The following is a 25,683-nucleotide window of genomic DNA, read 5'->3' as shown; positions in this document are numbered from 1 at the left end:
CCTTTGAAAACCCCTGTAAACAGTGGTTAGAGGGTAATTTGTCCAGAGAAAGCTGGGAACGCCAAAATTAGACCTTTTGCCTCTCTCATCCTTTTGGCATTTTTTTGGCATCGCTCATCACAGATGGGCCGGGCTCGTACGTCACATTACATGATTTCTGGGAACAGAAGTTAAACATTGCCAAAGTGCTGCCTGTCAGTAGCCAACATGTTTTGCTTAAAATGAACACTGATCATGACAGGGGATATCAAAGGTTTAATATAAAGGCTCCTAGCACCACCCACAGCGATGCAGGCCACAGAGCAGTGTGAGGGACATCGCCCCCCAGTCAGGCCTCTCTGTTTGTCTTGCGGCTGAGTCCCTGCCTGTGTCCCCCCTGCTAATGAATGGACATTTAATGATCTGAGAGGGCCATTCGATTGAGTGGAAAATGTGCAGGTCTGAAGAGTACAGCTCCACTTGTCATAGGAAACAAAGGGCCGGGCTCTGCATTCACACACACAGTGGAGAGGGAGAGAGCAGATTCACACACTGGGTCAAGAGGAGGCTGAACACATGCACATGCATACACACAGCACACATATACACACACATCAGGGCCTAGATGGTATGTTACACACTTTGGCACAATCCCCGAACTATGAGAACCTTGATTAAAAAAAGAAAAGAAAAAAAAGACGCCAGCTGATTATATAATGTCATTAGGGATGTAAGGGTGTAATGCACTGTGTATCTCGAAAGATTTTTAAATAAAAAGTTAATCATCTAACAAGTGTTCATAATTTGAATTAACAAATTAGTATGCAGGTGTATTTCAAAGTGTATAGCAGCTAAGGGAAACCTGGGATTTATGGTTCCAAGAAGTGAAATGTGATTAAGTCTAGGTCAGTCAGTCAGCCAGTCACTACACTCTGAAGCTAACCTGCTCAGCAGCAAGTGCCCTTTTCTTAGCAATCCTGTCAACACTGAAGCCCAAATTACTCAAAGAAACCAGTTTCTTGAAAATTGATGTCTGGCTTTTTTGCTTGGGCCAGGAAGTAACAACCCTGGTTTCTCTCACTGGCATTTCCAGTGAAAGAAAGGTTTCCCCAGTCTCAGTGAATTTTAGCTGGAAAGGATGAGTAGGCTATTATGAGGCATGTCAGTGCAGTGAAGCTTGTGTTTGTATGTATTGCTTAACATATGTGCTGAGTCTATCAGCTCTTTTCTCCCACACAGTTCAGCTCTTTTGAAGCTTCTGCTTTTTTTTTTTTCTTAGAATATGCTTTTTTCTGCATAGGATTGCATTAGAACATCCGATTAAAAATAATGAGCTGCTCTCAAACTGAAAACTCAGGGGAATGTCAGGTCGGGTTTGTTCAACTCAGATTATGTTCAGTGTTTGTTACACATTACACGTTACACTACACAGGGCCACCATGTGTCTTGCTTGTGCCTGGGACAAAATGATCCCTAAAGCCCGCCCCCCAGCAGATTATTTAAAGGTTAGAGGGCCCTTTTGGGCCCTTCCTTGACCCATAGCCCAGGACAACTGACCTGGTGTTCCCCCCTGTCGGCGGCCCTGAGACCACCCCCCACATCACTTAGTTTTACATTCAGCTTTAAAATCTTGTTTGTCTTAAAAGAACTGAAAAAATCTGACAGTGGGATGAGATAATCTGACTTGTTCCTGATGCAGTTTTACTTGTTTCAGGATTTGTTCTGGAACTAATATAAATAGGTTGAAACAGGGCAGAATAAGCAGATCAGCCAACTAGTGTCAAGAAAATCACTGAACCAAGTTGATTAGGACTGGAAACAAGTGGGATTATCTCAACCCATTGGCAGATTATTTTACAAGTTTTAAGAAAAAGATTTTACTCTGAATATAAGGCAAAATGACCAGTTGAGATTGAGATTTTTGGCAATGGAGTTACAACTGTGGGAAAACTATAACTATGCACTGCTTCTTCATCAGAAAACTCACTTGAACACACACACACAGTGAGATATTTACATCCTCAGACGTTTATTAACATTACAGCAGCAACACCACCAATCCAATCTGAACCATCTGCCACTTGCAGCCCACTCACAATAAACAATGGACACTGCTAAAAGCTTTGCTTATTGAAAAACAAACGCATATGTGTTCAATAAAAACCTATCCTTTTATGTTCCAATATTTATTTGCAGGTCAAATGAGCAAAGTTATAAACAAAATGGCACCATGTGGTCACTGAGGAACCATCAGAAACGGTCTATCAAAGGAGGACAGGAAAGAAGAAATCCTCCCTGTGTTTACATGAGGGCTAAAGGATGACCACAGAAGTTTGCGGGGCCCAGACAGCTAGGCAGATTATATATGCTGCACAGACGGGAAGGAGGCTTTATAAGGAAGCTTGTAAATCATAGCAACTCACCTCACCGCAGGAGGGAGGACTGGCGAGGTGGACGAGAGCAAACATTGTGTTTGCTGGTCAGATTCACTGCCGCTCTCCTTTAGATTGTGTCATTATTCACTGGTCTGTCCATGAGATTGCATTAGGCCCAGTCGCAGCATCCATGCATCACCTTTACTGCCCTATATATCCACCTAATCTCCAGGCTGAGGAATAGCAGACCTGTTAAGAATTGGATTAAGTGGATGTTGATAGGAATATAATTATTCCGGTTTGTCAATGTGGCAGCGTGACATTCAGGGGCAATTGTAAGCCAAGCGTTTCATTGGTCCTCCTTCTCCACGGAGGTGACAGGGCTGTGTAAGCTAGTGTAGTGTTAAGATATATTTGTGTTTCCATTTTGGGGTCTACTTTTTTTTTTTAATCAATTTTCCATTGTTGTTGTTGTTAGTGTAGCCTGCCCTATTGCACTTTGCAGAAGTTAGGATTAGACTGATATATGTAGCTGATATCTGCCTTTTTTTAATGCTGGATATTGTCATGTCCATGTCGTCTCTCTGATATGAAAGAAGCTATTCTCTGGCTTTTATTATTAGAATTTTTTTAATATTGTTATTGTATGTTTAGCTCTTTTATCTTTATTTTGCATTTGCAATCTTCTCTGTTCATTTTGCTGATATTTTGCAGTCAGTATCTCTAAAAAAAAAACACTTGATCCTTCAAACACTGTACATTTCTGCATGTACAATTACAGGAAGAATCATGATTTGTTGATATAAACATGGATCTAAAGTTAAGGGACTTTCAACCATGTCTGAAACTACATGCAGTGCACCGTTTCAGAGGTGGCTGATCACCCTGCAAACCGATGCCAGTAGTTTTGAGCTGCAAATTGTGCAATAAAGATTTGAAATTCTGCAGATATTGTAGCACAGGGTGTGGAATATGCCCAGTGTAACTATTTAAAATTATGGAGCTGGTGTGTCAGTTTCTTTTTGGTGGAAACTGGACAATACAGTATCCCATTTAAGGACATATATTTGTGTTTGTTCTGCTGTGTACTCAAAGAGAATGCGGCCCTGGCTGAATGATGTCTGAATGAATGAGAGCTGTGTTTATGTCCCGGAGACAGACAGCTGCTCCTTTGGTAAACATTGCAGAGCAGTGATGGTATGGGCTTCACAAGGTTGTTAAGTATCAAGTTCTGAGTTAATGTGTCCCCTGAGAATAAAGGTAAAATCGTAACTTTTCTATTCCTTTTCCTCTACAGCGGGATTTTTTCATTTTTGTCTCCAATCCCAATAACTATTGTGGTCCGAAGGTAAAACACAGTTAACCAGAGTCCTGTCATTATGATTGGCTTCTGGCTAAAGGTCAAGCAGATGTCATTCCCCAGAGAGATAGCCCTCTTGACCCACCGACTCCCTTCAACTTCTATATTTTCAAGCCGACACAAAAGCAAGACCACACTGGATGAACGATTAGGCATTTTTGCAGTAGTTATTATTTCTCAACATTTTTAACATCTTTCAGTTCTCTAGGCCCGGTGCCAGATCAAACCAAGTCCTGAGTTCAAATGTGTGTGTGGTTTTTTTAATGTAACACTCCTGCGCAGAGAATCTTTTTTTTTTTCAAAGGATCCATTTCATTTTACAAACTGTTTCTACGGGCAGAGAGAGGAATGCTGTGTGGAATGCCTCCCTTTTTAATGATTAGAGATTACTCAGAATGTGCCGTTCCACAGCGCGTTTTTCAATTTCATTTTGCCTCAACAAATTATTAACACTGTTACACACTCCTGTAACCATTAAAGTAACAAATCAGAAACAAAGAGGAGGGATTTGGAAAGGGCACTTTTGTATTGATTGTGATTCCCTTTAGAGCCTGACCCGGCAGAGTGCTTTAGAGTTGGCATGGAGCTAGAGCATGAATGACTTACTCAGCTCAGAGTGCATTTTTAGCAAGTAATAAATCCTACTCGGAAACATCACCCCACCTCCAGCGTTTTGAAATGGACTGATAATGTGGACGGTGGTTTTACTTGCTGGCATGATACAATTTGGCTCTGACTTTATCTCACAGGAAGAAAAACAGTCAAGAGTTCACTCTAAAAAAAAAAAAAACTTGTACAGCATATACGATTGTATGTAGCCTATAACATAAGTTTGAATAACAGCTGTTTTGCCTCCATATAAAGAGTGAATTCGCCCTGCTGCCTCCCATCTTTCTATCTGTCTGCCTGAAAGCTAAGCTGAAAAACAGGTGCCTTTGGACAGTGGGAGAGACTGCAGAGCCACGCCTTCCTCCTCAGGCTATACATTCCTCCACTTAGCACGGATTGGAGACCTGAGAATCAACAAGACCTTGTGTGGGTCCCAAACCCCTGCTGCATTTCCTTCCTGTGGCAAACACACATCCACCAAACAGACACAGAAGACGCACATGTGGATACTGACATACCACCCCCACGCTCAGATGGACAAAAGTGAACATATGTATGCACACACACATGCACACATACACACAGGGCCTCCACAGCACCACTCCCATATGACGACTTAACAAGCAGGAGAAGGGGGAAAAAAGCGACGGGGGGAACCTCAGAAACCCAGAGAAGTCATAAAACACAATTTTCACATGCTGGGAAATTGTATAGAGACGGATCATATAACAGCTTACCATTTGTACCATATTTGATCTATAGAACATCCATATGTGGCCCAATGGGGGGCTGTGATAATGGCAATTCCATCCACTCTCCTAAATTATATCTCGGATCCCAAGATCTGACAAAAAAATGATGTTCATAACTCATGAAAACTAATACATGAACTTGATACACTCAAGTTTTGGGAGGATAAATATGAGATGACTGAAATAACAAAGTTGTTTTTATAGAGTGTATCATCCCTCCCTCCATACCAAAAAAGATTGGGAGATAAGCCTGTCTCATTTGTTTGCCCGCTGTTATGAACATTTGTCAGGAGAGGAGAGACTGAACAAATGGATGCAATATGACTGCCCCCTCTACTGTGGATAGATATGTATCAATAGACTATCTACTATAATCTCCATCTGTCAGCAAAGGAAAGGCAAAGAGGCAACTGTCTTGTTCGGACAACAGCTTGGTATGGGAAACACTGCCCAAATTATTACCCATGCATTATTCCTAATATAATTTGTTCTAAAAATAGATTTTATATATACCAGACAGTTCAAGTTTCACCAGCACAATATGTTCATTGTCCTCTGTCTCCTCAGGGTGTGCAAAAATTCACTTGATATTTTAAGCAAGTGCCAAGAAGAGCCGCAGCACAGAGTGTTATCTGCACAGCAGGTCAATCATGTGCTTTGTTTTACGGCTGCGCATTATTTGGCTTTGTGGCATGTTGTGGCAATCTGTGCGTGTGTGTGTGTGTATGTGTGTGTGTGTATTTGTGTGCATGTGCATGCGCGTTTTTCTACAAAGTGAAGTGAATGTACCCTTATTGGACGGGCCTCAGAAGTAAGTAGATCATGTTTTATCCCTGCGAAAGGTCATCTGAGCCCAGCAAGAGACTTGGCTTGAGTTTAAATAGACCACACTGTCTTGCCTCCTCAGACGCTACCATTTCTCAGAGCATACTGGGTTCATAGCAACTTGCAGCTCCATGGCAACGGCCGGCTCTGTCGTCGCCGAGCAGTGAGGACTTGGTGTGAGAGCGTGCTGTGTTTCATATTCAACCAATGAATGTCCTACTCAGTATGTTATGTTCACCAGTCTGGCTTATCGGGATTAATATTCATAGCGCTTCGACATCCAGTTGTTTTGAAACCACTGTCCTTCTGTTCATCTGGGTTATTTTGATGCTTTCAAAGCTGCACTGTAAATTTCAGTTCACATTTAGGCGGAGATTTCAATCTGTTTTCAACCCAGTGTCTAAAAATGTTACACAAAGCCTATTGAATAGGTACAGTGAGTAGTCAGTATGAGTATAATGGACCTATTATGGAGTACACTGATGTGCACTCTATGCATTTAGTCCTGGTCTAGCCACAGCACTCTACAAAGGCACAATAGCGGGTCCATTTCTACTATCATTCACATCAGGAAGTCCAAATAGCATCCCACCCGCCCATCCCATCCAGCCTCAGCCCCATTTCAAACGATGCCTGGTGAGGACTCTGTGGAGCCATTCGGTATATAGGACAAACCACAAAGTGGTACCAAAGTTCAGCAGGAAGATGTTTAAAGTATGTAGGCTTAACCCCCTCAATTAAATGGATATTATGAGGCAGAGTAAAAAACACAGAAATAATGAGATGTTGGAGGGGGGGCTTGCGTTTTTCCGGGACAGTATGGTGATGAGGGAGGATGATGGCGGTGGGTTTGAAGAGGCAAAAACAGGAAACTGGGAGATAAATTGCAAATTGCATTCCATGTGTGTTGTGTGGGCTAAGGCTGGAGGGTTCTGGGGCAGGGGTCTCTGGGGGCGGTGGCGGCCACGTTAGGGCCTTTGTCCCCGTGGTTCAGACAGGCTGGTGTTGGCTTACATTTGGGCCTGGGGAATGCACAGCTAAAAGCCGGAACTCATTGTTTCTTTACTGTAATGGTGGGAAGAGACTGAGGGTGTACTCACTGCTGCTGTACAAAACTCTATAAAGGCTCTAATGGTGATTGTGTAGCATAGTTGGTTAGTGTGCAAAGCAATACAGCAGCACATGCATGACAGTAGTAATTGTAGATATGTTACACCTCCCTTGAATTCTCCTTTTCCCTTAAATTTCCCTTCATGTATCCTCAAAGTTAGAACATTTTTCCATATTGCACAGCATTGTCACCTATTCTGTATCTGCTGGTTGCAATGCTGCACTGAACTTTCAGGAAGCTTATATTGTGTGAATTCAAACCTAAAATGATATCGTTTTATGGCTGCATCATTACATCAAATGAAAAAAAAAACATAATATCCACATTTCCCTGTAATTCAGCAGGACATATTTGGTGTCTTTGGATACACTGGGATCTCCCCTACAGTTTAACATAAAGTTCTGGGGGTGTAAACGAAGCAACGTGCATTTGAAAGGATGAACCCACCGATGGGACTGGCAGAGTTGAAGATGCTTTTATGCAAGTTAACAGATCTTTTTTCTGTCAATAAAGAAGAGATGCAATTAGCAAGTATCACCTGTCAGTCTTGCAAAGCGACACTGTTCAGATGTTAAAAGGGTGGGCCTAAGACCCAGAGGGGTTAAGGATCAGATACTCTCCACCCCCTCACAAAATGCATGGGAATCGATCGCCTAATGTAAAATAACGCGAGAGGTCAAATTGCTTGTCTGTTGTGCTTCGGTTGCTCTGAATTCCTCCCTGCTAGTGTCTCCTAGGACATTTGTCTCGTGTTGAGTCAGTGGGGTCACTCTAGGTCTTTGTTTGTGCGATCTCGTGGATCTGCTCAACATCACTGCTGTACCAGATGCATGTCTTGATAAGGCCGCGGCAGGGTGTTGACACTGTATACACTGGCATGTTGTGCGGTCACCTTTGGGTTGAATACCATTCACTTCGTAGATAACATGAAAATGCAAAGACAAAGTTAAAGCCTGGATTAACCCGTGTAAAACATTCTATTAGTGTCTGAGAGCTTTTATTTATGGTTCGCATGGCGTTTTTTTTTTTTTTTTTGCTTGATGGAGTAGAATACAGCAGAGTGACAGGAAAATTGCTGTGAAGAAGAGTGTCTGTAACGCTCAACAAAGATTTTCAGGCAGATTTGAACATCTCGAGTACATGGTATGAACCTTAACCTGTTGAGCTGTCAGCAAACCTCTGCAGTATGTGCAGCATTTTGCAAATAGGTCATAGAAATTAATACAACTGGTTATGTTACTGCAAAAAACTCTTCATATTATTCTATATTTTGCTATACCTAGACTTATTCCTCCCTAACCCTCTACAAATAACAATGTTTCTCATGTCATATCAATCTTATTACATGACACGCAGCATGCATACATAAAATAAGTAACAATGAATGGCAAAACAGAAAGAACATAGTAACAATTCCGGTCAACAATACCTTCATGTCTACTTGGAAATAGCTAGGAACACAAAGAATGCTTTAGCAGCTGGCATGTGGAATGTGCACGGTGCAAAACAATACCCAAAGGACATTATGGGGATGGAGGAGAGTGTACCTCCAGGGTGAGAGAAACTCCTTGAGCATGAGGAGATGCAGTAGGAGCTCAACTCATTGCATGATCTGATTTCCTTATTTTGCTGATGCTCCCGTAATAACAAAATAAATGTTGGACCCGGACGGTTATGCCAACAAACCAGTTGTACTTGACTTGGCTGTCATGGCGTCACAAGATTTGTGTCTTTGCTGCAGCAGCCCTACAGATCATACAAAAACAGAACAAGAACAAATGGATTTTTTTTACAAACATTTGCAGTGGTCATTTTTTAAAATTTTTATTTGTATTTATTTACTTATAGGAACATCAACACAAGGAAATCAGCTTGTGCCAACTGATCAATTAGAGGAGGTCGGCAGATTTTAACCAGGGGTTGGCCTGTAAAGGACACATGATGAGAGATGGGGGAAAACAAGTGAATGGAGGGGGTGATGGAGCTGGGATTGGTCTCTCGACACTTGGGGCTCCTATAAGACCAAAGAAGGGGAAATGGGGGTGGGGTGAAGGTTTGAGAGGAGGAAGGGATACTTTTAAAAACCTCTGGCCTGTTCCCTGGACTCTCTAAGGGGATTAATGGTTTAATGAACTGCCTATTTGAGGCCAGAGGTTTGAGCAATAGGCAGTGGAGCAAGGCAGAAGGTGGCTCATACAAGAAAATTCATGTGAGGGCGGGCCAAGTGTCTATCAGCAGGCTTGGAGGAGCTGCTCAGGAGTCCCTCCTCCTCAAAATATACTGCAGTGAGCTTACTCAGTCATTCAGTGCAAGTTTTGCCAGCCAAATCTGTTTAAATGTAACGTCTCCTCTGTAAAGCTTTCTGTGAAATCAATGTAATCTACCAGGCAGGATCCAGTTTTATGTTCTGGAATAACACACAACCACTTCAGAGGCATACCACGTGAGACGTCATCCATCACCAGCAATGTTTCTTCAAAAAGAGGATAAAGAATACTTCTATTGTGCGTCTATGGAGACATTTGTTTAAAGTGCCCTTTAGCTTGGGAAAGTTGCTTTCTGAAAAAAAGAGGGAGTCTTTTTTCAGCCAACTAAATAAATACATAAATGAAACTGGCTCTGACTGGTTCTACAGTGATGGTACATTTTGTCATTGTGAACTTAAATGTTTGACACAAAATGTATTCCTTCCAAGCATCCCTGAAATATCATATACTGCTTGCCATGGTCAACTTATATTAATCCCTGATATTCATTCAAAAACATAAATATTAACTAATAAATTTGTCAACAACTTTCAGGCTGTAATCCACATTGAGGCTGAGAATAAAACAAAATTTTTCAAAAAATATATTTCAGAAATATTACACAAATATTTTTTTTAAAAATCATACCCAATGTACTGTGTACTGCTTTCATCATTGTCCTATGTTATGTTATCTGATGTGCTCCACAGCTATATGAATTGCCCCAATATTTATATGGTTGGTTTAAAAGAATATGTATCTTTTGGCCATCCTGCGGCTTCCATCAGGGATCAGCACACCACAGAGCAGAGCAAGACCACACTATATTGCTGTTGTTTTTAATATATTTTTTGAACTGGCCATGACATAAAGGATTTTTTTGTTATTGGTTTGCCTCAAGAATGTCATGCAACTCCTTTTATCACTCTCCAGAAGTTGCTGCAGGCCCAACGGGTGGAGAAAGCGAGGGAGGGAGAAACAACATCTCCAACATTATGCATCCCACCCCAAACCCTGCCTCATGCAAGCGCTCGGGTGACAGGGTCTGAGGGCGCAGTGCCAGTCACTCAGTCGTTCAATCACAGAGTGGTGCCAATGTAGACGTACACTTGTTCCGCTGGGTGTGGAGGACGAGAGGGGAGGGCACCAGAGCGAGAGGGGGAGGCAGAGGGAAGCAGACACCGACACCTAGCCAGTGACGCTCACAGTGCGGGAGGGGAAACACGCTCTCTCAATGGGGAGCTCATTATTTTGAAGCCTACCTGTTGGAGCTCGTTGCGGGGGAGGCTGCTGTCACAGTCCCACGCTGATCGCGGACCTGCGGGACGGCAACTGCGCTGCGAGGGGATCAAAAACAGCCCCAAACATGGCTCCAATAAGTCTATTATCACTCTGTGTCGTTTTGACTGTCTACTACAGGACGCAAACATGCAATGGATTTAATATAGACGAGCGCTTTCCGGTGATTAAGGAGGGAAAAACCAAAGGGAGCTTCTTTGGATTCTCAGTAGCCCTGCATAAACAGACGGAAGGCTCCAAGAAATACCTGTAAGTTGTCAGCGGTGCACCTACAGTTCTCTGTCTCTACATGTTGAAAAAATAATGTCAGCGTTTAGGCACCTGCTTTTGTCCTATGGGTAAAAAAACAACCGGTCCACTCACATTTATCTTTATAAGCGACTAATACAGACGTATCCGCTCACTGCGTAAAACCGGCGAGGAAGCGTTCAGTTTATTGCACTTAACACATGTGCCCAATTTATAAACACCTTGCACGCTTGTTAGGAGCTTTGCGCTTTCCCATTGCGTGAAACAAGTCATGTTTTTGCATGGGTATGATCCTTGCAAAGTCAGCCACCTGTTACTGCGCAGAGAAGCGGCGTCATGTTGAAATGGAACAGATTTGCCTCCAAAGCCGAATGCCGGCATGTGTAAAAGACGTCAAACATGTTTTTTATATTTACTAAAAAACACATTTGATTATATCGACTGCCTCTGATGTATGGAAGTCGTTTCCTGTTGGCCTCAGCTGTAAATAATATGGAGTGCACGGTGTTGTTCAGTCCCTGTATGAAGTACAGCCACATTATGAGCCAAATAGCCATCTACTCAATCATAATTTGTACATTAGAGTACAAAATAGGGCGCTTCCATGTATTTTTACATAGTTGCACCTTATCACGGTTCCCCACACCGATTCTCCATTGTATTTACTGCTTCTTTTGGCTGGCACCTCAGTTCCAAACCTTCATCCAAGCCTTCCTGCAGTGAATGCTGGCATCACACTGCAGCAGTCATCACCCAGCTCTTGCTGTGTCCTGCCCACTTAAATCCAACAAGTGGTAAAAACTACAGGCACAAAGGGGTGAAGGAGATATGCAGTGATTTTTTTTTTTTTTTTTTTTTTACTGTAGCTGCGGGTGAAACAGGTGGCCCAGGTGAGCTGTATTACAGCTTGCAGCTTGTCTATGATACAGGAGCTAAAAGGAGTGCAGTGCACAAGAATATGTAACTTATAGGGTTGTGACAGCATGAGGAAAATGAACCATTGTTTCTAAAAAGGTAGGACAATCCTGTACCTTTGTTCATTCCCTTGCAATTTGTGTGTGTGTGTGTGTGTGTGTGTGTGTGTGTTGTAAATCCATTATGGAATGCACAGAAAGCTGTGACGTAGCCTGCTCCACTTTCTTTCCACATGTCCCGAGGCTCCTGAATTCTCCTGAGACAGAAATGGGTTTGTGTTTCGCAATAAAGGTGTTCATTGGCCTGTAACACTTGCAGGTTGTTATTACCTAGACGTAAATGAAACACATGGAGATAGCAGTGATTGTAAAGGTTTAAATAAAAGCAGAGAGCTCATTTCAGTGATACTTAAAAAAAAGGAATGACTGATGTTAACGGATAGGCACGCACCTCAGACAAGTCCTCCTTGTCTTCCAGCTTCTTTAATGAAAGATCCTCAAGCTACATCATTGTTTGGTGCAGGATTTCCCTTGGACAATTACAGTGCTCCCTCATCCTTCTGCATCCGTGATCACACAGTGTGTTCATAACTTACTCTTATCTATCTCCCTCATGAAAGTCTTCCTCACAAGTGCTTTGAAGAGTAAAGCAGGAAGGAAAATTGCCAACCAGTGACCACTTCCTGTGTGCCACCACCAGGGAGGCGATGAGTCTCGTCTTTATCTCTGAATACACAGTCTGTCAGCCTTATCTCTGTTAAGTGGCAGATGGATGTGCCTTACAGAGTTTTCCCCAGTTAGTAGAATGGATAGTAATGTCCAGCTGACACTTGATCAATGTGGCATCTTGGCCAGGTCCCCAGAGGGATGGAGTCACGATCCACAGGCTGCAACCTAAGAAGGAGACCACATGGCCATGGTAATGAGACTGGAGGCCTAGGGACATGCAAACTGTGAAAAGCTGAAGAGTTCAGGCAAATTTATGGCAGGACATTCACACCACAGGCCTTGAACTGACACACATCACGACCTGACAGCAGTAACAACAAGATATGGTTGCACAGAGTAACAATAACAAAAGACATGACGTGCACTTCTGTATCTACACTTCTGCTGGTTCACAGTTTGGTTTCAGTAATTTCCTTCAATTTTTGACTGAACTGAGGCATGTTCCCGAATACCAGTCACGCTGGTTATTTGGTTTTCTTTCCATTTTTATGTCTAATTGGCCTCCACGAGCCGTGAAATGATTCTTTTTTCATAACCAGCATTGTGGTTTATTTTGAATAAATGATATTTATTTAATTTGGTTTTTATTTTATGTTTCACATGAGAAAAATATTCTTCAGTTATTGCATGTGTCCATTTAACAGAATGTTGGCTAATAAGTTTGGCTTGAATTGAGGAGAATTGTTCCAAAAAAGAAAAATGGTTGTCAAATTGAATTGCAAATTGTGAAACAAGCTGAATCTCTGTCAAGGCAAAGATTCATATCCTTAATGTGGATGATGTCAGCATTCAAATATGTGTCATGTGTCAGCATTCAAATATGTGTCATAAGACCAATACATGAGCAGTAGTTTGTGACTGTAAAGGGAAATGGGAGCCTTAATGCACCTGCAGCCATCATTTCTAACTTCAGTTTCTCAAGATGGGGCACATAACTTGTTCATGTCAGTGGATGAGCAAGACTTCTCTCTGCTGTTTGCACAATGTGTTGTTTTGCATTCCAAGATTTGTTAATTTACATTTAAAGCATTGTCTGCTTGTTTTGCTTGAGCCAAAAGTCACTAAAATTGTCTCTCAGCACACTATGAGATGTAATTGTTTATGTTCTCTGTGATTCTTTAAAGGCATCCAAGAATGCGCTGATGGTGTCTGTCATGTTTGAGTTGGGGGTGATTTTACAGTTGTGTGTGTGTCGTCTGTGGATGTCTTGTTTCACCACAGCAAGGGCAAACCACAAGGCTGGTCATTACACACATTTCCCCATTATTGAAAGGAGCTTGAGTGTGAATATTTGAGAAATGCACGAAGAGGGGATATAAACTAGTCGTGACATGTACAGTGTTTAAAGTGGGTATTCTTTGTTCACGCATGAGTCAGACAGAAGTTAGAATAAAAGTGCTGGAGACAGAGGTTTTCCACTCCCAGCTGTGCAATAAAAGTTAACACAATAAAGGAGTGTTTCTTTCTCAGTCTCTTAAAATGAAGTCTGTCATCCAATTAGTCTGATGCCAGTAGTGTATCTTGACCCAGCCAAAGCAATGTGAAAAATGGATTTGGCATCGGGAGGCACAACCAATCAGTGAATTGACAGTGCTTCTTGTTGGGGGAGGGCTACACCTTGCTGAACCAGAATCTACCTGAGGCCAATTTGTACAGGGAATTTATCTTTCCCCTCCTCCCCCTGTTCTTTGTATCAACCATTTAAGGTCTCAGAGAGATTTTTCCTGAGAGCGCTTTTTTTGTTCTCCATTGTAGCAGGGAGGAGGGACCGGGCTGTCAGCTGGCCACCTATTGGCTCTTCCAGGCCCCTGACCCCGTGGTATGCATGGAATGTTTCACCCTGCTCTGCTCACTCGCGACCTGCCAGGTTGCAGGTTGGGACAGGACAGGACTGAAAATGAGGAGTTTTGGGACAATTTTGGAAAGTAGCACAACCTCAGAGATTCAATCCAAAGTTAAAATCGTTCCAGTCATCCCTTAGCAGAAAGACATTCCACCACTTTACCAGTGAGAACCTCTGAGATCTTGACAAAGGCAGATCCATGGATACAACTCCTCTATCTCAGGAATATTTAATCAGAGTTGAGGGGCTTCTGCCTTTCCAGCTCGTCTTTGTCTGTCTGACAAATGTGGCCTGAGGCTATGAAAGTCAGCCATTTAATTCGACAGGGCTTTCCCCTTTCTCCTGCGAGGTGCAGATTAAAGTGGTCGAACCATGATTTACAGAGACTATTACGTTTGAACATGCACGGGACAATATTCTAATTTTCTCAAAGCTCCTTTGTTTGACAGAAGCAATATCTCATTCCCAGGTTACATCAGTCACGTCCAAAGTTGATTTGTAAGCTGGTGCTCCAAAGTTCTTGAATAGCCTTTTCTTTGAGTATTAAACTCGTATTAAATGGCTGTCACCTAAGACAAGAAATAGGGCAATGCGAGGACATGCCACACATAAACTGAATGAACTCATATGTGTCATATGAAGCGCTGTATAGCCCAATGTAAATGAGGAAGATGGGTTTGTTGAGCTTGGCTGCGGTCCAACATTCCTCCTCATAGAAATGGTAGTAGTCTTTGTCTCTGAAGTAGGCCCATCAGAGCACTGTGGTGTCACGCTACACTGGCAACACTTTGCGATAAGAATCCTGTGTGTCCATGATTAGACCCTCATACACACGTTAAACATGACAACCAGCAGGCAGTTGTCACTGATGAGTTCCAGTGAAAATGAGGCATCGCTAGTTGCCTATCGCCGGGGAATCATTTGAACAGCAATACTTGATCAGCATTCATAGCTTTTGAAGGAACAACAGTCATGTCCTTTTGTGCTACAAAGTGCTGTTGTGCAGACTGATACTCTGTCTACAGCATGGTAGCTAACTGGATTTTCTCAGTTTCAATGACTGTTGTCACTACATTAGTTTAGCTTTAATTGCCTCATTCGTCATGGACGTTGTAAAGCATTAGCTTATTTGTTTTATGAGGCTCCAGGCAAATATGTAGTGCTCTGTCCTCCATGATCACCAGGCCAACTTAACCAGATTTTTGTGTCTTAGATGATGATGAAGCACATCATGAGATATTTTGACTCTGAAAAATAAAAAAATTCAGGTCTATTCCATTTTATTGGAGTCAAAGCCATGCCATGTCAACTTTACAAGGCCTCACCAAAATTGGCATAAGCTCAAGGTTGTCCATGGCGATTGTCCATAATCTTTATGGCATTTATTGCCTGTATCCAATCAGTTGGTAATGCCATGACATGCTTGCCTGTGTAGCGCCAGAATGAATGACGGGGTCTAATAACATGTTGAAATGGACCCCAGCGGGACCTCAGGCCTCCTGCTAGGCTCCACGCAGGACAATCTCTGGTGGGGCTTTCACTGGAAAACACCTGCAGTGAAGTCTGTTTCTACCCGAACAAAACTGTAACAGATCCTTTTGTGTCCTCTGGTTATACAAATGCACTGAAACAGCATGGAAAAGAGGCAAGCCTGGTTGGCCTCAGGGTTAATATGGGTTACCTGTAGGTAGTAAAGCTACATGGTTCAATACCTTTCTCTCTCCATGGCATTTTTCATCCCTGAAAAGCATGTGATACCAAAGTATTGGTTTACACTTGGTATGCGCCTATGGTCGACTATGCACATGGTAGCTTGTGGTTTGGCCTTAATAACGAAAATAATCTGTGTCGGGGTGCTTCCTAGAATTAGAACTAGATCATACATAACAAAACAAAGTGACTAATATTGTAATCGAAAGAAATGTCTGCTCCAGTGGTCTGAACAGGAAGTTTGCTAAGCTGTTGTCTAAAGGGAGGAAGTTTCATACAGACACCTGCTATATAATTTACCTCAGAGGCTGAATAATATGCTTAATATTTAATGCAAATGTTTCTAACATTCTTTCTGTGAGCTCCATTATAGCCTCTGTAAGCTAGTCCACCTGTACCCCCACCCCCTCACTCCACCCCACCTCCATATAGTACCACAGGGGTCAAGATGGCTGAGATAATGCAGGGACTATAGTCTGTTATAAATTCCACTACTTTATGGCTCTGTGATGGCAGTGTGTGTGGGGGCGGAGGTGCACCGGTCTGCTTAACATGGAGGCACAGGTCTTGGGTCACTCGGACACGTGTGCATACTTATTCCAGCTGAGTGAGTATGCGCATACCTGTGTATGTGTGTGTGTTTGTATGTGTGTGTGTATGTGTTTGGTAGGCTTGGGGTGATATCTGATAATATCAAATATCGCGATATGCGATATTCGCCACGGTCGAACATTAGACCAAGGTGGAATGACAAGACACGTCTTTTACATAGCCTAATTATCTAATGATATTACTCTGAAATGTGTTGGGAGTTTCACTTTTAATATTTGTATAATTTTATTTTGCAGTCTTCTATGCTTCTGTGATTTGATATTGATTTTTGTTTCAGACTTGTTTTATTTAACCACAAGCTCTTACAAGTAGTTAGTGGTAACAATGAAATGGCCTTTTGACAGCCTCTTGCTGCCTTATTTTGATGTGTTTCCTGGTGCAACAGGTTACTGGGGCAGGGATTGACACAAATGAGGCAAAGTGTAAACCGATGGGGGTTAGTCAGAGAGAGAAAGGCAGTTTTATGTGATGGGAGGAGTGTGACTGTTAAAAAATGTCATGTTTGTAATGCAGTTTTTGATCACACCTAGTTCATCATAATGTCACCTTTGAACACTGTGTTTTGCTGTTTTTCAGCATTTACAACTTGATATGAAAGTACAAAAAATCCACAATTGTGGCATGTATTATCAAATAGGTGAAATAAAAAGTAATTTTTATTTTAATGTAACTTAGGATTGCTGGTACTACAGCAGATGACTAGTTAGCTCGATAAGAGTTTGTTGACAGCAATAACATGCATAGGTAATTTTCATTATATACATGAACATTTTGATTCATGTGCAACTAGTTTAGTTTAGTTTAGTTTATTTGCACATTATATAACTTACATAAAAACAGTGAAAATAATAAATTTAAACATTGTGCAGGAGAGGTAGAAGCCAAAAGAGGCTTATAAAAAATACCTCCCCTATGTAAAAATTAAACTGAAAATAAAGACAAAAACAACAGCAGTGGTCTATAATACAGATAATACAGAAACTAATGTACATAAGCATTTAATTCAGAACATTTTTGAGGGAGAATTTAAAATAAAAAATGGATTTTTTTTTTTTTAAATTGAAGACTTTTACCTATTGCCCATACCTAGTGTGTGGTCAGATGTGTTTATGTGTGTGTGTGTGTGTGTGTTTGTGTGTGTGTGTTTTGCTCTGTCAGATTGTTGGATAGCATGTTTGTGTGTGTCTGCTAACCATGCATGGAGGCTCTGTGCTGCTTTGCGTGCGACTGCAGCCTCAGTTTGACATCACCCAACCCGGGACAGCACCTCCGGGTGGGCATAGTGGACCCACCTACAGCCATAAGCCAAAATAACGTTGTCCTTGTCAGACAAGGTTTCCTTCGTTACAGATGAAAAGTGATTTACCGTATGCTAGTTTATTATCATGGGGTGATCTGTCACGTTTGATTTGTCAGACGGGGTCTAAATGAGTTTACTCTCTTGTAACTGTTTCACCGATGGCAGATGGTGGTCTTCAGACAGGATGTTTGTGCAGCTGAGATACCCCTGATAATATATAGGTGTGTGTGTGAGAGACATGTGCATGTGCATGTGCATGTGGGCTTGTGTGTATGCAGAACACGGGTGCTGATTGATACTACATGTTCAATACTATTCAGCCGTTCCGTGCCATTTCCTCTTTTTGATTTACAGAAATGTATTCATTGCATTTCATTTCCTGTGCAAGCAAATGTTTCTCCCTCGTGGGCTCACTTACCAGTCATCGCGAATGATATCTGCATTCCATTTTCTTTATTTCCCATTTGTATGCATACTCAAACTGCTTCCCTGTTGGCCATGTAAAATTACTGACATCATTGTGAATGGCTTCAGCATTTGAGCAGCCCCAACAATGTGAAAACAGCCGTGGAAGACTGACAGGCGAGGTGAGAGGGCAAAGCAAACAAAGGCTTGCTCGCAGCAGCTCTGAACTTCAATGGCAGACAGTGAGCTGAAATGTAGCAGAAAAATACATGTTTTTAGTTGAGCCTGCTCTTCTTGTGTAACTTATTTCTACAGTCCTACAGTATTATATTTTTTTTAAAATTAGATTTTTAAACAAACGACAGCGTAAACAAAACATAATAATGCACAAAAAGAGAAAAAAAATGATCCACAGCTAAAAATTGTGATAAAACTGTGGTTGTACTTTATGAGGTATTCATTTCTGTAATTGCACTTTAGCCACAAATTAGTCTTGTGTGTCTGCACATGGCTCAGTAGGTGTGCCCATGGTTCACCACTAACCACCGTTCTTTCTGTGCCCATTTGCCACGTTAATAATCTGCAGTGATGGTAAGGGATTTGATTCACGTCAAATACTTTTGCCCTGTCTCCACCGGTCAGGACTTGGTTGTATATCGCTGAGATTCTTTGTGTGCTGACATGTAAGGTAGCGAAGAATTCAGTCATGCATTTTATAATTCACATGATCTTGAGTAACACAGGTGCTATGAGTAATGTTGTGTGCATGTCAGTGCAAGTGTGACCTGCACTTTTGCTCCAGACACAGGTTGCTTTACCACAGACCCCCATCACACTGTTTGTCAAGTTGAGGACTCATCTGTTAGCCGTGTTCGTGTACACACAAGGTGGATGTGTCAACAGCAAGGTGTGCTGGCAGTGAATAGCCTGATAGCAAAGTGTGTGCTCACTGTGCTCACTGCCCACCTACTCCCTTGTGAAACCAAGCGTGGTGCTTTCTGAGCATTCAAAGGTTTGGATTCATCACAATTCTTGTGCAGGAGAAGGAAACCACACAAGATGTAGATATGGAAAGAAAAAGTCACTGAAACATCACATTTGACTCCATGTCGCCCCACAGTCAGAGCAGCAGTAGAGGCCCACAGTGGGCTGTCTCTGCATCCCTAATTCTCCATCTCTACCTCCTCCTCTTTCACTGAAGTCATTACACCATTACAACTGCATAAACAGATTCCAGCCCTCGTCTCCTTTTGTCCTCATACTTAATTCAATCTGCAAATTGAGTCCCTCCATTCAATATTATCCCCATCTATTTGCTTAGTGGGTCTAAGTGGCAATGTTTTCCTGGAATCAATACGAGTTGCCCATAGTGTAATTGCTTTATACCGTACTGAAAAGTACTGTGAGGATGCAGTATAGGTGAGTGTGTCTCCATGTGTGCATGTCTCTCTGAAATGGTTAAAAGGTTGTTTTAGTGCTCGGAGAGGTTGATTTATATTGGAGGAATTCATCTTTCCAGAGTATGTAGTGATTAGGGCTGGGAAGCACGAGATAACAAGGAATACGATACCATCACAATATTTTACCCCTGATAATTATGGTTCAGGTGATTCTGCGATGTGCAGTATATTGTAAGATAATCAGCTGTGATACATCATGGTATCTGTAATGGAAGAAGAAACAATACCTAAGAAAAGGCAAAATAATTTTCCAGTAAGCAGGAATCGGTCGTGTTTTTCAGTGTTTTAAACTGCACAGCGACTGCAACATGAACTTGACAGAACAGTTCAAGTTAAAATACATAAAGGCAGGGAGCGAATAAGCCTCATGGGAACTCAAATGTGCATCTGGGCAAATTAAGTTGTGTATATTGCATTACTGATTTATTGTCCCACCACTAGTAGGGATGATGGGTTTAAGATAGTGTACAGAGTAGAAAATATATGCAGACTATATATAGTATATAGTATTGCTGACAGTAAATGTTGATTATTTGAAGGGTGGCACTTAAATGTTTTCAATATCTGCCCTGTGATGGACCAGCAACCAGTGAGTGCTGGGATAGGCTCCAGCACCCTGTGGCCCCCATTAGAATAAGCGGCTAGAAAAATGAATGAATGAATGACTGAATTTCATAAACACAGTGATATAGAAATCAGGCAACAGGTCAAGGTAAATTCCATTCAATCCAAGCACACATGGCTCTCCATCAAATTAGAAAAGACATGTAGTAAGAAAGAGAGAACAGAGCCACAGTTGCTGCAGTTACAGGGTCACAGTATCTTTTCTGTTCAGTATATACACACTATTTTATGCTTTTTATGTTGTATATTGTCCATTTAGATTCTGTATTTACATGTATAGTATGCAGTACATATCTGTGCCTGCCTTCCCTGAGCCTATGACTGGTGTTTTTCCTAATATTTCTCTGTGAAGTTGTACGGTTGATTTCCCACAATGCACTCTGAGGTCCTCTAACATGAGGCTGAAGATCTTTTGAAGAAGTTTTTCTCTGCCTTGAGGGCTACAGCCACACCCTGTGATGAACAGGTTGCCCCAAGCCTTATCTGCACAGGTAATCCATCACATGTGTAAGGTTGACATACACAAACACACTTGCAGCAGCAGACACTTGAGCATGCGCATACACATTGACACACAACACACACACACACACACTGGCCACAGAATGGTACAAGGCCAAGATCCCTGTTCTGCTCTTTGTTTTTCCTCTACTTTTCTCTTCTTTATCTTTCTGTCTTGGCTCCACTTTTCATTTACTTTCTCCCCCTTACACATTATATATTTACACTTAGCACTTTACACTTAGCAACGGCCAGCAGGGTTAAAAGTGTTTCTGATAGATGTGCATCATGTGTCCCAGCACTTTTGTTTAGACTGGGCTCAGATGAAGATGGATGCACACTAAATCAGACAACACTTTGTTCCTCTGTAAACACAAGTGACTGGTCGTCTGTGTACATCGTCTTTCGCCACCAGCCTTACAAAAACACAGAGAAAATGCAGGCATCCACGAGGCTGCGGTCATCTTTAATCAAGTTGGGTTTCCAGGTTTTGTTGCTGCTGATGTTTGTCTGAGTCGAGAGTCAGGGGGGTGTGAGAGAAAGAGAGATGGTTGCTTAATTTTAATATGTCTCGGGTGTCTCATAGACAGATGACTGTTTACTTTCTCCTTTTTCCTCTCATTTTTTCCTGTATGATCTGGCACAGTAGACTTCATCTCTCAGCCATTCTTTTGCTCTTCCTTGTTCACCCTAAACTTGCCTCTTTTTTAACCATTTGTCTTCTCTTTCCAACATATGCACTCCTTTTCTCCTCTTTTTCATCTTCCTTTTCTCCCCTCCATCAGTCCTACTCTCACCCCTCCTCTGTTCTTGGCTCAGCATCCATTAAGATGACTCCTTAAGAGGACTGCTGTTATTTGAACTAAACACCATCGATAGGGACATAATTCATCTGACGCCCCTCTTCTGAGAGTTTCTACCACCAGATGTGAGGAATGCAGGCATGCTCACCTTGGCTGGGTGTGTTAGCCACAGCAAATGTTTGGTTTAGCCAGCAGTCGGGTGCGCTCACTAGGCAGAGAGGCGAATTTCAACATGTCCTCGCAGTAGGAATGCAGCTGCTGGGGTGGCACCCTCCCAGCCAACCCCCCATTCCCAGAGCCTTCGACAGGCTGTTTATGAGAAGGTGATGAGCAGGGAGGGAGATAGGAGGGCAGCGCACATTGTTGCACTTGGAACAGGAGAGGACGTGAGGCACAACGGAGGGCAGAGGCTGCTGAGTGGTTGGCTGGGTAGATTTGATGAGTGGAATCTCTTGTCATTACAAGAGTAAACAGGAAGCTCTTATGATGCTTTTATTAGGAGCCCTGTTTTCATCGATTATTACCTTCATTAATTATGATATCTGAATCAATTTACTTCGAGAAAAGAAAGTGTAGAACACACACGTCCAAATTGTGCTGGTTCAGGACAGAAACATACAAATAGAAAATTAGAGTCTGTATAATTGTTCATAATAAACATGCCTTCCTCAGAAATTCTGATTAATTCTAAGGAAAACATGAATCTCAAAATGTCAAGTTTATTGAGTATAATTAGGCAGTGTGCAAACTTTTTTTTTTTTTTTTTTTCAAGTCATGATGAGGCAATGGTTGTTATCCTCAGTAGTCAGCCAACTTTATGGAGGCTGGAAATACCAGTGCACATTGACAGTTTCAAAACAGCATCTGTACTGTATGAAGACTTGGTGGCACCAATCAGCAGAGCTGAATTGCCACAACAAACACAGGTGACCCACGTGGCTTGGCTGCAGGGACTGGGACAAGGATGAACGTTGTAGTAAGCATGTTTATGAATCAGGTCAGACTAAACAGGCTCTCCAGTGTGTAGCCGGCAGTCAGTCTGCCAGTCAAGGCTGCCTAGGCTTCCCCCCAGCAGCTCAGATTAGTGCTCAACACTGTTGCCCCAGTTCTTCATGGCTTTACTCAGCAATAATGAATCTTGGTATTTTGTGTGTGTGTGTGTGTGTGTGTGTATCATTTTGTTTACTTTCACACCGTGAGCAAAGTTCTTTGTCTGTTTCAAAGTGTTTTATAACTGTCTCACTTTTTTCCCCTTCGCCCTTTTCTCTCTCAACACTGTGGATAATCTCCCGTGCTAATGTGTAATGTGCCTTATTTTCCCACAGGATCGGCTAACCTTGTGAGTCTTTGTTTTGAGACACTTGGTGCAAGTTACAGCTGAATTGCACTTTGGGTGGTCGTGACTTCTGATTTAATGACCATAGAAGTAGACGGGAAAGTCATGCTACATTGCTCTATGCAGGGGACACACTTGTCTGTGCATTCATTTAGACACTTTCTGTAGCGTGTGCACACACACACACTCAGACACTGGGACTCCATACCCTGTTTCCCCACATATCTGTCAGTCCTGCTACCTCTCCCAGCCTCTGTGGAGTCTCACATGCTGTCTACATTGCAGAATTATTACCTGAGTCAAGGCCTTTTTGTCCCCCTACACTAGAAACTACTGGCCCTGAGAGGCCATTTTGGCTCTTCCCTGGTCATCACTCTGGCAAGGTAATTGATTCATGGCTGATAATGCCCAACCAGCAGCAGAAAGAAGAGATAATTGTCCCTCGTTGTTTAAAATGGTGCAGACATGGCTGGAGTATGTCTGTTTTTATGCTTCAGAGGGAAGATGCTTCATGGTGTAATGCTTAGGGCTGTAAAACATCTCAACAAGTAATAGAGACAGTATGGCCCAAGTTACACCTCAACCTTGGGGTTGAAATAATAGAAACAAGAGAAAAAGGTGAACTCTCTCCCACAGCTCCAGATCTTAAGTCAAATTTTTGTCTTGTCCTTAATGGTTAAATTTTGATAATTAACTCATTTGAGATCAGCAGCCCAGGCCAACACACTAGTTTATACGTTACGACACAGCAAATGGTTTCTGGCTCAGATGGCCATGTCAGCAGTTCTTTTGTAGGTATAGAAGCATTTATCAAACAAATGTGTGTATGGGTTCATATAACACAAAAGCCTGGTGGAGCCTGGTACACACACTCTACTGTCTCCATATTATCTAGTGAGCAGGTATGGCTCACCAAGAACAACAGTATTTAAAATGTGGGAGTCATTTTTTCCCTCTCCATCATCAAATATTAATTAACTGAGCTTGTCTCACCCCTTTACCCTTTAGAAAACCTTGATCTATCCTCAAGTCAGAACACTTGAGTCATCAGAGACATTTTGATATGAAGGCAGACTGACCTTACAGTAAAAGGGTATTATCTGTATTTATTCTTACTTATCAGCATGTCTAGGGGAGGCCGGTGCCCTACAGGCTGATTTGTCCTCTCGCCACCTGGTTGCGAGGAATATGCCCTCAAGCTGCAGCTGAACAGCTTGACTCACCGTTTTCCATCTCACAGCATTTGCTGCTGCCATTAACATGTCAACATGCGACTGTGCAAAGCATGAACGTCTTCAGGAAGCTGGGCTGGAAAGGATGCCTTGATATGCTTTGTGTTTCAGCTGTAATGATGTGTATTTTGTTGACTGGCATGTTAGCTAACTAGAGAGCAAGGTTGTTATAGTTTTGCTTTGTTTTTCATTTTGACTTTATTTTCAGTTTCAGTTTTGTTTTAATTAGTTTTTATAGCAGGTTTGCTAGTTTGGAATTATTTTTTTAAAAGGCTTAGTTTTGTTTAAAACTAGTTTTATGTTTAAGTGATAGCTTTGCTTTTTTTTTTTTGTATATGGGGTATTTGTCAGGAGCAAGGAAAAAAGGTCAGAAAAAAATGTGCAATTAAAACTCAACAAAACATCATACCATTAAAAAAAAGAAGAAAAAAAAAACTAAAGATTTTTTTTATATATGATTTTAGTTTATTTTACTTTGTTTTGTAAACACATAATACAGTTTCAGTTATCGTTTTTGTGAAGTCTAGTTTTTATTTTATCTCAGTTAATAAAAAAATTTTTCACACCTAGTTTCCGTTATTTTGTTAGTTTGCATTAGCGATAATGACCTTGTTACTGAGCCGTGTAACCCAGACTCTGCAAATAAGGTTGTCTGCACTTTCTGCCTACCAAGTGGGGCTAATAAATCTTGTGGTGACAGTAAATACTGTGCCTTGTACAACGAGTAATCTCAACTTCAAAGTGCCCTGCTGTGTTAAAAGGTACTGATGTGGGGGGCGTCTGGGTGAGCCGGCTAAAAGACAGGGTTCATCGCCAAGTGGCTGGTGTGTGTTTGTGAATGTGTGTGCATGGGTGTGTGTGGTGCCCAGACTTGTCACGGGTCATGCTCCGACTCCTGCAGTCTTTGAACGTTTAGTTCACAGGTCGTGTGACTTCTCCTCTTCTATCTGAGGCATAGTCACTCTTTGTGGTGAGTGTGGGAGACAAAATAATAATGCACATTATGGCTTAATAATTAATCAAAATCAAAATTTCAGTGTGACCAATTGAACTATCATTCTCACCGAAGCTACAGTTTCTTGATAAAGGGAAAATATGTGACAAAATAAAAATGAAGTATTGTGCTGCTACAGAGATGCCCTGGCCTACAAATTGGTCCAGACTTGCATTCACACTTAAAAGTGAGTCATACCACAATTGCGGTATGTGTCAAAGTCATTGCAATATGATCTTTTATCATCTCGTTCAGCCCTAATGCCCATGCTCAGTTTGGGCTGCTATTCTGACTGCTAAAGAAATTCAACATGGTCAAGACTGGAGCAAAATGTTCATATTCGTGTATTTGTTCATTATTGCATCCTTGTGTGTATGGTGATCAGAATTGTGGCATACAGTGAGAGATTGTTTTT

The 25,683-nt window shown here is 41.9% G+C and overlaps 1 protein-coding gene across 1 annotated transcript in view; it reads left to right on the top strand.

The window, feature by feature from the left end:
• The first annotated feature begins 10,476 nt into the window (after positions 1–10,476).
• itga3b (integrin, alpha 3b) overlaps positions 10,477–25,683 on the top strand; it is a 34,881-nt gene continuing 19,674 nt past the window's right edge. Inside the window, exon 1 of the mRNA XM_030078177.1 lies at positions 10,477–10,805. Coding sequence (XP_029934037.1) covers positions 10,624–10,805 — 182 coding nt within the window. The 5' untranslated portion in view covers positions 10,477–10,623. The remainder of the gene's footprint in view (positions 10,806–25,683) is intronic.

This window comes from Myripristis murdjan, chromosome 19, assembly GCF_902150065.1.
Source record: "Myripristis murdjan chromosome 19, fMyrMur1.1, whole genome shotgun sequence".
Classification (NCBI taxonomy): Eukaryota; Metazoa; Chordata; class Actinopteri; order Holocentriformes; family Holocentridae; genus Myripristis; species Myripristis murdjan.
Note: the sequence above shows the minus strand (reverse complement) of the source record. Positions and strands in the feature narration are given on the sequence as shown.